The 13,683-nt window shown below is 64.0% G+C and overlaps 1 protein-coding gene across 2 annotated transcripts in view; it reads left to right on the top strand.

Moving 5' to 3' along the window:
- Window positions 1–12,809, top strand: part of ADAMTSL2 (ADAMTS like 2) — a 35,593-nt gene extending 22,784 nt beyond the window's left edge. For both annotated transcript variants that reach the window (XM_006939621.5, XM_023242967.2), the window contains exons 13-20: window positions 1,506–1,603; window positions 6,003–6,129; window positions 7,211–7,424; window positions 7,508–7,663; window positions 8,192–8,362; window positions 9,073–9,249; window positions 11,293–11,437; window positions 12,132–12,809. In XM_006939621.5, coding sequence (XP_006939683.1) covers window positions 1,506–1,603; window positions 6,003–6,129; window positions 7,211–7,424; window positions 7,508–7,663; window positions 8,192–8,362; window positions 9,073–9,249; window positions 11,293–11,437; window positions 12,132–12,250 — 1,207 coding nt within the window. In that variant the 3' untranslated portion in view covers window positions 12,251–12,809. The remainder of the gene's footprint in view (window positions 1–1,505; window positions 1,604–6,002; window positions 6,130–7,210; window positions 7,425–7,507; window positions 7,664–8,191; window positions 8,363–9,072; window positions 9,250–11,292; window positions 11,438–12,131) is intronic.
- Window positions 12,810–13,683: the final 874 nt, after the last annotated feature.

Genomic DNA, 13,683 nt, shown 5'->3' with positions numbered 1-13,683 from the left:
CCTTTGCTCTGAGATGACAGGGTCTTGAGTGGGTGGGGAAACCGCATTTAAGATTTTTTTTCTCCTTCTTCAGGAGGTGGGAGGGGGACCTTCCCCTCCCCCCAGAAATCTGTGAAAGGGAAGGGCTGTCTCCTGGTTAGAAGCCAGCAGGTGAGGGGCTCAGCAGCTGTGAGTGGCCCTGAAACCGGCCACCAGCTCATGGCCTGCTCCCTCCACCCCCTGCTTTCTCTTCCTCCACCCCTCCCAGATCTCCGGCTCCCTAGGTTGTGTAGCCACATCAGTAGACTCAGGACTTAAGGCTGTAGGCGGATCATTTCCTGGTTTAGAGCAAGTTGCACCTTCGGGGCAACAAACGTTCCTACAGAAGTAAACCTCCGAGCTCGTCCACTTGTGAAGCCCAGACGCGGAGCGAGCTCCCAGTGGGATCCAAACCAATGTCTGGATCGCAGAATCGACCGGAAGGCCCTTCGGAGTGGATGCCCTGCAGCATTCATTAAGCCCGACCACCGAGGTGGCACAAGGTCCCCGGAGAGGGACCCGTGCGCACGAGCCCACGGGGAAGCCTTGCGAAAGGGCGTCAGCTCCGGTGGTCTCCAGCCGGCCCCTCGCCGGGCACTGGGGCGGCGTCCGGTGCAAGAGGGATGCCGGGGCCTCGAATGGTGTCCCGTCAGCCAGGCCATCGCCCCATGTCCCCGTCTGCAGGTCGCGGGGCTTCGGGTTATAGGGGGAGGGGCTGCATCTCAGACCAGAGGCTGGGGATCTGGGAGGACCCCTTCCCTCCTCCCCTGCTGAGTCCAAACCCAGCCTGCATGTTGGATACTGAGGCTGGGCCCCAGCACCCCAACCGGTTCAAAGAAGCAAACGGTCCTAACAATAGTTGGCTTCAGCCGCCCGCGCTCCGGCCAAGAATCATAGCTGGTTGCTGGCGCGGGCCCAGCTCGCCTTCCCCGCACCGGCAGCCATCACAGACCTGGGCAGAGGCGTCTGGAGGGGACCAACCACTCCCCTGTCCGCCGCTGAGCTTTTCTGTTTTGACACTTGGAGGCTGAATGGCCAGTGTCCCCGTTCAAGCAGAGACGGGCTGAGGGGGGCCTCAAGGGGAGTCCTGGCAGGTTCTCGGCATAGAAGGTGCCGTCTGCGGTCCCTCCTGGGGGAGCGGAGAGAAGGAGTCGCCTGCCCGCGCTAGCAGGCGGCGTGAGTGCGTGCAGGGCGCAGCGGCGATGCTGGGGGGCCCCGAGCTCACCCCCCACCCGGAAGGACCTTCAGCACCTCCAGTGCCCGCCTCGGACTCTCGCCCGTCCAGGCGGGAGAAAGGCGAACGTCCGTTCTGTCCTAAAGCGTGCCTCCCCGCGATGCCCCCTCCCGTCCTCTGCTCTAGACAGTGGGCGGGCTGACCCTGATGGTGGGGACTCCCCCCGGGGCCGGGGCAGGCGCGCTGCTCCCCAAGAGCCCGTGCCCGCAGCCCTCGGTGAGCGCCCGTGCCCTTCTCCGCTTCTCCCTTCCAGGACCAGGCCCAAGGCGCGCAAACAAGGCGTGAGCCCAGCGGACATGTACCGGTGGAAGCTCTCGTCCCACGAGCCCTGCAGTGCCACCTGCACCACAGGTACCAATCTCGGCTGCTGGCGGGAGCCACCTGCTCAGCGTCCCCTCCGCAGCGGGCCTGGCGCTGCGGGGCCCGTGCACTCGCCGGGGGCCCCGAACTGCCCACGGGGAGCTTGTCTAGTAGTTTCCTGATCCGGGAGGTGGCATGAGGTCACAGGGGTTGGTGTCCTCATGCTCACGGCGTGTGGATTGTGGGAAGGACCCCGGGGGGGGGGTGCGGGTGCCGCCACCCCCCCCCCCCCATCCACTGTTCTTTGTGTGGTATCTTGTGAGAGCGAACGTCCCTTTGGTTAAAACTACGACGTCTCAAGCGGGGAGGATTTTGCTTTTGTTTACAGCAACCTAGGAAGGGAAATAGACCCACGAAGGAGTGGAACAGATGCTAGGACCTTGTCTAGGACCTGGGCAGGTAGAGGGGAACAGAGACGCCCCACCCCCACCCCAGCGGTGCCCAGACAGAGAGACAGACACACGTGGTTAGTGGTCAGTAGGTGCCGAGCTGGGATTGGAACCCACGTCTGTCTGCCCACGGGGCTGGCCACCCGCACCTTCGGATGCTGGCCGCAGCCGCCGGGGACCTGGGTTCCCTCCGCTGGGGCTGGCTGCAAGCTCACATGTCAGACCCTGGACCAGCCCCTGTGGCAAAGGTTGTGGGGAGACCCCGAGTGCCACCTTGCCTGTGCCCGGAGCAGCTTGTTCGGGTTTGGTCAGCACCTGGGGCTGCCCCTGAAACCGCATGATGCCCCCTACCCTCCCCCTGCCCCCCCCAAGCTGGCCCCTGCCGTCTCTGGCCGGTGAGCAGGATGAGGCGAACCCCTGGCGGACCCTGGGCAGCCGGGAGTCCGGGCTTGATCGCGCCTCCTGCAGTCCTGCTCGGCACCTGAGGAGATGCCCGAGGGAGCGACTGGGGAGCCCGCCCTGCAGGGCTGAGAACGGACCCCGGGTCCTTACGTCCTGCTCACCCCGGAACTCGCTGTCGGTTAGGGAGCCGGGGCCCCCCCCTGCTATTGAAGACCCTCCTGAGCAGGGTTCGGGGCACGCAGAGTTTGGAGGGCACGAGGCCAGCTTTGCTGGCTGTGCGGTGAGCGCGGGAGTGGCACCACCTGGCCCACCGTGCCACGTGCGCTGGGCAGGTTGCTCGGTCTGTCTGAGCCTCGCTTTCCTACCCGTAAGATGGGACGGGCCCCTCCGCCACGGCGGTCGTGAGGATAGGAGGGAGAGGAGAAGTGAGCTGTCGCGGCCAAAGCACAGGTGCCAGGCCGCTGGTCTTGAGAGCGAGCCGCGGGAGCCCCCTCCCGGGGCTGGGCACGGTGGGGCGCTGGGGGAGTCTGCCTTGCCGGAGGCTGTCAGCAGGGCACGGACCGGTTCTGACTGAGAGCCGCACAGCCTCCGGGGACGCAGCGAGAGCTGGGATTGTCACGGAGCACAGCCTGGGAGCATCTCCTTTCCCTCCCGGACATAGGGCCACCTGGGGAGGTGATATCGCCTGAGATGGGGGTGAGGGGCTGATGCCTGGCCCCGGGGTGGGGGGGGGGAGACAGTCCCCGGGGAGGACACGACACCACTCCTTGTCACCTACAGAGTGACCAGGTGAGGGGGGTGGGGGGCAGGCTGAATTTGTCTCACGTGGCCCAAGGGGCACAGTAGGGTGAAAGAAGGAAGGCAGTGGGAAAGACAGATTTGGGCTCTGCTATGGAAAAAGCTCTGCTTTAGAGGAGGCTGTCCAGGAGTGGAGTGAACGGCCCCCATAGAGGGTGAGCTCCCCATCGCCGCCAAGGCACCGAGCCGGGTCCGGTGGCACCCGGCCAAAAAGGTGGAGTCGGGTCCCTGCCGAATGGCCCCCTGCCACCACCTCCCGTAGGCTCTGTCGGAGTCAAAGCTCGTGACTGTGGCAACTACTCTCAAAATCCCATTTGGCGGAGGAGTGCCGAGGCCAGACGGGGTGGTGGTGAGGTTACAAACCTGCTGGGGCTCGTGCTGTCTGTGCTGACGTCCTTGAGTGTCCTCTGCACGCAGCAGGGGTCCCTGGGCACCCTGTGCTTGGCTGCGAGATCTCCTGCCTCCCGAGCCAGCTCCGTTACAGAGTCCCTTTCTTTCAAAATGCTCTTTGGGGCGGCAGAAATACAGGTGAATGTGGACTCTTAGCCTGAGCTTGAGCCCAGCTGTGGTTTCAGACCGTCCCTTGGCACTTCTGGGGAGTGGGCGGGGGGGGGGGGGTGGGTGGGCGGGGCCGGCGGACCCTGAGCCTCGTCCTCTGCTGGTGCAACACGCCGATCTGTGTTTTGTGCACTGGGGTGCCCTGCTCATTGTTGTTGTTGTCGTTGTTTTAAATTAATGTTTATTTCTATTTGAGAGAGAGACAGAGACAGAGTGCGAGCAGGGGAGAGGCAGACACAGAATTGGAAGCAGGCCCCAGGCTCGGAGCTGATAGCACAGAGCCCGACGCGGGGCTTGAACTCATAAGCTATGAGATCATGACCTGAGTCAGAGTCGGACGCTTGACCGACTGAGCCCCCCCTCCCCCGCCAGGCGCCCCCTTGCTCGCTTTTCCTTAAAGGGAAGGCCTCGTGTATGAGGTTTCAAAAGCACTGTGTCCGAGACTGATGTCATGAAGAAGATTGCTACCTTGACTCTCCCAGCATCTCGGGGAGGTTCCCAACTTGAGGATGACCAAGCCGAGGCCTGGAGACTCTGATAGTGTTCACGTGACCCTGCCTTGACGAGGGAGAGACTGAGCTGGGTCTTGAACCCCAGTCTCTTTTGATCAGGACCTGCCGTGTTTCCACTCAACGGTGAGGACTGAATGGACAGTCGGGCATTTGGCGAGGGTCTGTGAGTCCCCAGCCCTGGACCTCCCTGGGCCCCAGAGCTGGTGTCTCTTGAGGCCTGGAACATTCCAAGCAGACCTGGCCAGGAAGGCAGCCTCCCCTCAGAGAGGGCTAAAGACGACACAGCCCAGTGCTGGCACGGAGGAGTCCTTTATGGAAAGAAGAAAAAAATCCCCACGTAGGGCTGCTTCCCAGGTGGTTCCGTTCCATCCCGGCTGGGGCTTGGGGAGGTGGGAGCTTACAGACACACGCCGCCAGAAAGGGAGAGTGAGGTGGCTGGGTCAATGGGGAAATTGATTTCCTCCTGGGGCACTGGCAGCCCCTTTGAAGAGGGTTCCATTATCTCCATCATTCAGGGAGGCTGGGTACCCCCCCCCACACGTGCGCAAACACACACACACACACACATACACACACACACACACACATACACACACACACACACATCAGCAACAACAAGCCCTAACCCTTCACGTGGGCCTTCACTGATGCTAACAAGTCTCCCTGAGTCATCCTGCCTCCTTGGCAGGGACCCACCCACTGTTCAGTGGACTTGGCCATGTGCCAACACAGTGCCAGATGCAGGGGTGCAGGGGTGCAGGGACATGCGTAGAAAGACCAGAGGCGTAGAAGATGGGAGTGGGGTCAAGGAATTAACAGCATTGGGTGAGGGCTGGCCCTTTACACATCATCCCCCTGATGGGATTTATAGAGTACCGGGGAGGCAAGGAAGATAAACACGCAGAGTGGTGATTAAAGAAAGTTTGAGAGAGTTGGATAAGGACTGAGACATGCACAGGAGAGCAGGGAGGGTCTGAAGATCTAATATAACATCTGGGGATGCTGGCAAGGGCTCGAATGGTTAGTTTTCAAACATATCCATCCATCCACCCACCCACCCACCCATCTATCCATGTTTCCATCTACCCACCAAACTCTCCATCCATCCCTCCGTCCGTCCATCCATCTGTCCATCCATCCAACCGTCCATCCATCCAGCCAGCCGTCCACCCATGACCTGCCCACCCATCTATCCATCCATCCATCTAACCATCCACCCACAACCTGCCCATCCATCCACCCATCCACCCACCCACCTATCCATTTTTCCATCTACCCACCAAACTCTCCATCCATCCCTCCATCCAACCATCCATCTGTCCATCCATCCAACCGTCCATCCATCCATCCAGCCATCCACCCATAACCTGCCCACCCATCTATCCATCCATCCATCTAACCATCCACCCACAACCTGCCCATCCATCCATCCATCCACCCACCCACCCACCCACCTACCCACCCTCCTATTTACCCATAGGGGTGGGTGTGGAGGTGGGGGTGCAGAGAGAAGTCAGACCCTGAGACGTGTGGGCAGGGAGGGAGTTCAGATCCACAAAGCTGTCCTCACTGGGCTCTGCCACTGTTCGGTAAGCTGGTTACTGTCGTTGTCCTCAATTTAAACCAGGAGGCTCTGAGAGGTAGCTGCCTTGCCCGTGGTCACATGGCCCATCTGCTGGTCCCCAAGGGGTTCGCTTGTGACTCACAGGCTCTTCCCTTGTCCTGAACCAGGAGTCATGTCGACCTACGCCATGTGCGTTCGCTATGATGGCATCGAGGTGGATGACAGCTACTGTGATGCTCTGACACGTCCTGAGCCCGTCCAGGAGTTCTGCGCGGGGAGGGAGTGCCAGCCCAGGTACCTGCCACCCAGCGCCCCGGGCACTGCGGGGGCAGCTGGGGCTCTGCTTCGACTCTGCCCAGGGGAGCGACGGGAGCTGGCTAGCATCCTGCTCCTTCAGTGGGCGCTGTGGTGGGCAGGGCCTCAGGACCTGTGGGGCGCGGGTGCCTGTGCCTGCCAGGCTCTCTGCCACGGGCCACACGTGGCTGCCGAATTTCAGCCAATGTCTCCCACTGCAGATCCTGGAGCCACTCTGTGCATCACTCATCATTGGCCCCCACCCCCAGGCACACAGGAGTTTTATAAACCAAAATGATTATTCCCGAAATTCCAAGCTGCCTGGCTGTCCCTGGGATGTGGGGGGAGGAGGCCCTGTCTTTCTAGCCCCCACCCAGGCCTCCTGTCCCGCTTTGCAAACAGTCAGAAACTGACAGAAACTGAGCCCTAAGCGTGTCCTTTTCCAAGTCATGACCACGGCGGGAGCTGACGCGGGGTCCCCGGACTGGGGGGCGGGGGGGGGAGGAGGAGGCTGCACAGTTTTGCTCTTCTGGCTCCCTGCACGTTTGCTCCCTTCTGAGAAGCTGGTTGTGTGGTTCTCGGGGCCTGTCCTTCCCCTGGGAGTCCCCTTTGTGTGCGTGGTGGGGGGGGGGTGGGTACAGCACAGGCTCTGGGACGCTGAGGCATGATCCCAAAGTAGGAGAAGGAAGGAGGGGGCACTTTGGGAGGAAGGAACAGCATGGGCAAGGGAGCAAGGCCAGGACGTGGCTCTTGAAGTGACTGAAAGCCAGGTGTCCCGCCTGGAGGTGGGAGCAGGTGGAGGCCACGCGGGTTCCTAGGCAGGCGGGCCAAGCACACACTCGGGGCACCAGCAGGGTATCGGCGCCGCTCCTCGGGTGTCTCCCGGTGGGGGGGGGGGGGCGCTCAGGGTCACCTAGACAGCAGCTTCCCCCCCAGGGGGCCTCACCAGCTCCCTGGCTGGCTTGGCCCCGCGTGATTTTGGACATGGGTGAAGACGTGCATTCTCGGGGTCGGGCGTGGGGTTGCATGGGGTCCCGGAAGGAAGGTGGGGGTCTCTGAAAGCCGGCCCCTCCCGAGGCAGGTGGGAGACCAGCAGCTGGAGCGAGTGCTCCCGCACCTGCGGCGAGGGCTACCAGTTCCGCATCGTGCGCTGCTGGAAGATGCTGTCCCCCGGCTTCGACAGCTCCGTGTACAGCGACCTGTGCGAGGCGGCCGAGGCCGTGCGGCCCGAGGAGCGCAAGACGTGCCGCAACCCGGCCTGCGGGCCCCAGTGGGAGATGTCCGAGTGGTCGGAGGTGAGCGCCTGCGCAGCCGGGCGCTCGGGCCCGCGTGCGTGGGCTGCACAGTCCTGACCCCGCCCTTACCCGCCCGCTCACAGTGCACGGCCAAGTGTGGGGAGCGCAGCGTGGTGACCAGGGACATCCGCTGCTCGGAAGACGAGAAGCTGTGTGACCCCAACACCAGGCCCGTGGGGGAGAAGGACTGCACAGGCCCCCCCTGCGACCGCCAGTGGACTGTCTCCGACTGGGGCCCGGTGAGGGGAGGGCCGTGGGGGGGGGCACGCGGAGGGGTGGCCGGTGCCCAGTGGCCGCGGGGCCACCTCACGCCCCCACCGTTCTAGAGGGAGGGATGTAGGGTTAGATCGGCGAACCAGCCGTTCTCCCGGTCACGTGAGGAGTCCTAGCCTGTATCCAAAACCGAGTGGCGACTTCGGGGTCCCTTTTTATGACCTCCCCGTGTGTCTGTCTGTGTGTCCGTCTGTGTGTCTCTCAGCTGTGCTCACCAGCGGCCCCCCCCCCCCGCCCCGGTGCTGGGCGCACAGATGACCTTTTTAGGTATTTTAGGTGTGCTTTTGTGTGTCTGTTTTCCACCGAGCGCGTAATATTTCTGTAATTAGAACAGAAAATGTTATTTAAAAAGTGGTTGCCATGGCAGCCGCTCCCTCCCCCACACTGCCTGGGGAGCCGGTCCTCTCTGGGAGTGACAGCAGGGGAGGGGGGGTGCACTGGGAGAGGGTTTCCGCCCCTAACCCCCCCCCCCCCGCCCCGCTTCCCCCCTGCAGTGCAGCGGGAGCTGCGGGCAGGGCCGCATGATCCGACACGTGTACTGCAAGACCAGTGACGGCCGGGTGGTGCCCGAGTCTCAGTGCCAGATGGAGAGCAAGCCGCTGGCCATCCATCCCTGTGGGGACAAGAACTGCCCCGCCCACTGGCTGGCCCAGGACTGGGAGCGGGTGAGTGCCCCCAGCCGCAGCAGGGCTCCCCTCTGCCTGGGAGGGCTCTGGGCTGAGAGCCAAGTGGCCACGATGGCGGATTGGTCAAACGAGGAATTAATTGCAAAATACGAGGGCACAATTCACTGAAACTTACTTTGAAATGGAAAAAGCCAAAAGGTAAGAAAACCCCTTGACTTGACACCTGCCAGATCTAAATAGGCAAGTACCTGATGATGCAGAATGGGTCTTGTGTCCCCGGCCCTCTCCCAGCCCCCACTTTATGGAAAACGGGGGCCGGGGGCACCCGGGCCTCACAGACTCTTGGCCCCTGGGTCTGGGGCAGACGTTTGTTCTCATGACCACCTCGTCTGCACCCCCCCCCCGCCCCCCCGCCGGTCACAGTCCCCAACTTGCCTTTTCAGGCGGGTCATTCTCAGCCAGTTGCTTCAGGTAGATCACCATTAGCCGAGCCGCCTTGGGACAAATTGTCACGAACCGTTGTGTTTCCAAACAGATGGTTTTCCGTGAAACGGCTTTTGATCAAATGTGTTTGGGGCCAAAGGGTTATCGACCAAAGAGTCCTCGGCCAATCTGCCATTGACCTAAACGTTTTCACCCCATCGTTACTGACCGAGCCATATCCCCGGAGTCGCGGAGTCACGTGCACGGTGTCCTGGTCCTCCTGGCCTCTGGCCTCTGACCCGGCCCCGTCTGTCCCCCGGTCTCAGTGTAACACCACCTGTGGCCGAGGTGTGAAGAAGAGGCTGGTGTTGTGCATGGAGCTGGCCAACGGGAGGCCCCAGACGCGCAGCGGCCCCGAGTGCGGGCTGGCCAAGAAGCCCCCTGAGGAGAGCACGTGCTTCGAGAGACCCTGCTTCAAGTGGTACACCAGCCCCTGGTCGGAGGTGAGCGCCCGGCTGGCCCCTCGGGGCCACGTGAGGCCGGAACCTGAGTCCTGGTCCCGCCTCGGTACCACGAGCCCTGCCCCAGACGCTCCCCACCCCCGCCTCTGTTGTCTCCTCCGTGTGTCCTTAGTACCCGTGCCCCCACCCCCGTGCCCCTCGTCCCCTCTCCACCTGGTGATGCCGTCAGTTTTTGAGAGGTGGTGGAGGGGGAGGCCCAGAGTGGTCTTTGAGCATCACTGAGTGGGGAGGGGGTAGAGAACAGGAGCCCCGGGGCCTCTGTCGCTGTGTGCTCCGGGGTCTCCGGTGCCTCTGGCCTCGGTGTCCTCATGGGCCAGCTCTGAGCACTGAGGGGGATGACGCAGGGGTGTCACAGGGGGTGGGGAGCCCTGTACGTTGCACCGTGGTGTTGTCTCAGACACACGCACGCGAGGCTTCCATGGTCTTGGATGGTGGAAGGCACATCCCCAAACCTTAGAGTTCAAGGTGAAGATTCTTAGAGTCTGTAAGACGGGTGAGTCTGGGGATTCCGTGAGTGTTGCCCCCACTCAGAGGGTGATGGGCCAGGACCTCTGCACCCCCCGCCCCCACCCGGGCTCAGGGATCTCAGCAGAGAGACTCAAGGTGGTATCTGGATGCAAACCTCGTCCTAGATGGGGCCTACTGCACACAGGCTCGTTCAAGAGCGAAAACACACATTTCTCCATTCTGTGTCATCCACAAAAGGACCCACCGGGGAGAAGGAGGGAGACTGGGGCCGGGGCGGGGGCTTCCAGAGGAGGCGTGGGCAGAGCCAGCGCCTGAAGGATAAAGAATAGGTTTCTGGAGGGGCCGGGAGGGTCTAGTGGCTACGGGGGGGGGGGGGGGGGCAGAGTGAGTCATGTCCGGGGGCAGAGCCCGGCAGGGAGTGGGGGAGGACGTCAGGTGGGGCTGAGAGGCCGGTGAAGTTCGCCTGGGGCTCCAGGCCCCCAGGAGCCACGCCAGCACTCGCGCTTTGGAAGGTACTTCCTGCTTCAGAAGATGGGGGCCCGGACCTACCGGGTGCAGGTGGTGGGCTGGGTGCTGGGTGCCGAGCCCTGGAAGGGGGGAGAGCCGCAGAGAGGGAGCAGACCCTGCCCCCCAAACAGCCTGAGGGCATCGGGATAGGGACACCCGTATTGCGCTGATGACGGAGGGTGGGCGGGACCGGCACAGGTGGACCACGGTGGGTGTGTGGAACTCTGGCGTTCTGTCCCTGTGGCTGCCCCTCCCTGGGATATGGGCTCAGTAAGAGCTCACTCCTCCCAGCTGTTCTACCCACTCCCCAGGGCCGGAGGGTCCCCTCCGGGGGCACACAGAGGCTCCTCGGAGTGGCCGCCCGCGGTCGATGGTCCTGTGTGCTCAGTGCCAAGCTGGCCGCCTCTTCCCTCCAGACTGGGCCAGCCCCCCTGTGCTGGGAGCGGGTGGGTGGTCCCCCCTGCTAAGTCTTAGTTAAATGGGAGGGGTCCAGGGCCGGGGCCTCCCACCCCTCCCCCGCCTCAGGGACCCAGGGCTCGGGTCCCAGAGGTGCCTGGGTGACGTGGGGTCACCCACGTTGGAGGGGGGTGGCAAGAGGGAGCCACCGCCTGCAGGATCTTGGCAAGGAGACGATGGGGCAGCCGGGGTCAGCAGATGTCCCTGGTGCTCTGGGTAGCTCAGCGGGGTTTTCCAAGGGGAACATCTGGACGAGGGAGCCTCAGGCGGGAGTGTGGCTTTGGAAGATAGGTTTAATTGGCCGGCAACACAGTTTTTCACTGGAGAGGGAAACCAGCGCTCTCCCTCTGCCACGGCCCCGTGTGTCCTGAGGGTCCGTTTCACGGGGCCCCGGGGAGGCTGAAAGCGAAGGACGCACCCAGGGACAGTGGGGAGGGGAGGGGTCGCCCCTTCCCTGGGCACCTGCTGGAGCTGCGCGGCCCTGGGTGGGGATGGGATCCAGCAGCCTGGTGGGAGGGGTGGGGTCGCCCCTCCTTGGGGCCGGAACCCCGCGCGGCCAGGTGGGGGCTCTGGCCATGCTGTCTCTCCCATCAGTGCACCAAGACCTGCGGGGTGGGCGTGCGGATGCGGGACGTCAAGTGCTACCAGGGGACTGACATCGTCCGTGGCTGCGACCCGCTGGTGAAGCCTGTCGGCAGGCAGGCCTGTGACCTGCTGCCCTGCCCCACGGAGCCCCCAGGTGAGGGGGGGGGGCGACAAGGCGGGCAGAGGCAGGGGCCAAAGGGACCAGGAAGATCGAGCCGAGGCCTGGCGGGGGGTGAAGGCTCCCCCTGGGGTGGCGGAACCCGGCTGGGAGGTGAGGGGCAGGTGAGGCCTGACTGGGGCTGGGGGTCCCCAGGAGCCCCACCAACACCTGTATCTGGCTTCAGAAGGTGGGGCCGACCGGGCGGGGACCGGGAGTCCGGGGTGACTCAGCCTGAGCCGGGCACACGGGAGGCGGGGGTGGCCGGGCCTGACGCGGGGCCTCGGCGCCTGGAGGAGGGGCGAGGGTGCTAGAGTCTGAGGGGGGTGCCGGGACAGGTGACCCGCTCTGCTTCACACCTGTTCTGTGGAGGGGACACCTGTGGGCCTCCTGGGAAGGTTCGGGCCTCCAGGGGTGAGGTCAAGGACTCCTCCAAACCCTGGCCCTGGGCATCACCCTTGCTGTGTGCAGATCAGACCCCTCGGGGGGATGGCGTGGCGTCCTGGGGAGGGCTGGAGGGCCCGGCGCGGGTGGGAGGCCCGTTGCCCCTGGAAACGGGCACGTAGGGGCCACCTGTCCACAGGTGCTGCCGGCGGGGGCCACCCCTGAGGTGGGGGGGTGGGGGGTCCTGTCGAGTGTCCACCCCTTGGCCACCGGTGATGCCCTCCCCCCCGCCGTGTCCCTTCCCCAGACGACAGCTGCCAGGACCAGCCAGGCACCAACTGTGCCCTGGCCATCAAGGTGAACCTCTGTGGCCATTGGTACTACAGCATGGCGTGCTGCCGCTCCTGCAGACCTCCGCGCTCCTAGCCACTCCCGCCGCCCCCCAGAGACCCGAGCGCTCGGCCCCGGGGGCCCCCCAGCGCCTGGGGCCCCTCTGCGGACACCCTTCCCGCAGGGCACCCGGGCCGTGAAGACGTGACACTGAGCCTCTGCTCTCCCCCGGGGAAGGAGAGCCCCCCCCCCCGCCCCCACGCGCGCACCCTGGGCCCCCGCCCCTGCCCGGGAAGGTGTCTTAGGGCTGCAAGGACGGGTCGTGTTCGCGGGTCCCGCCGGCCAGCCCCCGGCTCCACCCAAGGGGCCTGGGAATGTCCTCTCTCCCTCCCGGGCTGTGGGGTCGAGGACCGGGGCTGGGGCGGCGGGGAGATCCGGGTGCCGCCGCCTCGGACCCGGATCCTGTTCGGGTGTTCCAGAGGAATTGTATCTCGCAAGTAGCGTCCACTTGCCTCGTTCTATGAAGCTCTCGCGCACGGAGGGACCCGCTGCACTTTACGCCCCGGGAGGAGGCACTCTTTCTCACGGCACACTAGGATGTGGTCGTCAGCCAGTGCTCCTGTATGTTAATAAAGTGGTCGTATTTATGGCGGCATCGTGGGCTCCCAGTGGCTCTGGCGGGAGGTGTGCGGTGGCCGTCGGGCTTCGGGAGCCAGGCTGTCCCGCGCTCGAGTCCGGGAAGACCGGCTGAGGCCTGGGTCCGGGACCGGGCTCGGGGCCTAGGACCCGAGCAGCAGTGCCTCCCTGAGGAGGGGACGGTCGGGGAAGCAGAGCTGGGGTGCCTGCAGGGGTGACGGGGGTCAGGAGGCATCGGGACCTGGATGTGTTCTCAGAACCGAGCCGGTCTCCCGCCTACTAACCGAAGTGGAACCTAGGGAGGGGGCTGGGGGGCTGGCGGAATTGTACGACCTGAGCCTTGGGAGGAAAGGCTGGCCTGGAGATGTGGAGGGGGAAAACAGGAAATGAGGCAGGGGCGGGGGTGGGCCCCAGATTGGGAGCTCAGGAAATATCATCTGTCGTTACTGTTCCTGAACCTCCTAGAAGGGCTAGTTAATCTGGACTTGGGTGGGGGGTGTGCAGGGCCACTGGAGGGCTTCCTGGGGGAGGTGGTGTTTAGGCTGGTCCGGCAGCAGGAGTGGTTCTCCAGCATGAAAGAAGGGGAAGCAGCCAGCACAGAGTCTCCAGGGAGAGGGTGGGGATGGGGAAGATGCTGGAAACCTGCTCTGGCCTCCGCTGGGGGCGGGCGGAGGAGGACCAGGGTGTCCGCCCAGCTCGGGAAGCAAGACTGCCATGGGCTGAGGGTGCCACGGGGATCGTCTTCTTCGGGGACAGGTAGCAGGGCGGCAGGCGGCTGCCAGAGCAGGGCCCAGCACCCAGCGCTCAGGGCAGCATTGAGGGTGCTGCTCAGTGATGAAGGTCACTGAGGCCCTGGGATGGGCTTGCGTGAGGTCCCCAGCCCCAGGAGAGGT

This window comes from Felis catus, chromosome D4 (assembly GCF_018350175.1).
Source record: "Felis catus isolate Fca126 chromosome D4, F.catus_Fca126_mat1.0, whole genome shotgun sequence".
NCBI classification, from domain to species: Eukaryota; Metazoa; Chordata; class Mammalia; order Carnivora; family Felidae; genus Felis; species Felis catus.
Note: the sequence above shows the minus strand (reverse complement) of the source record. Positions and strands in the feature narration are given on the sequence as shown.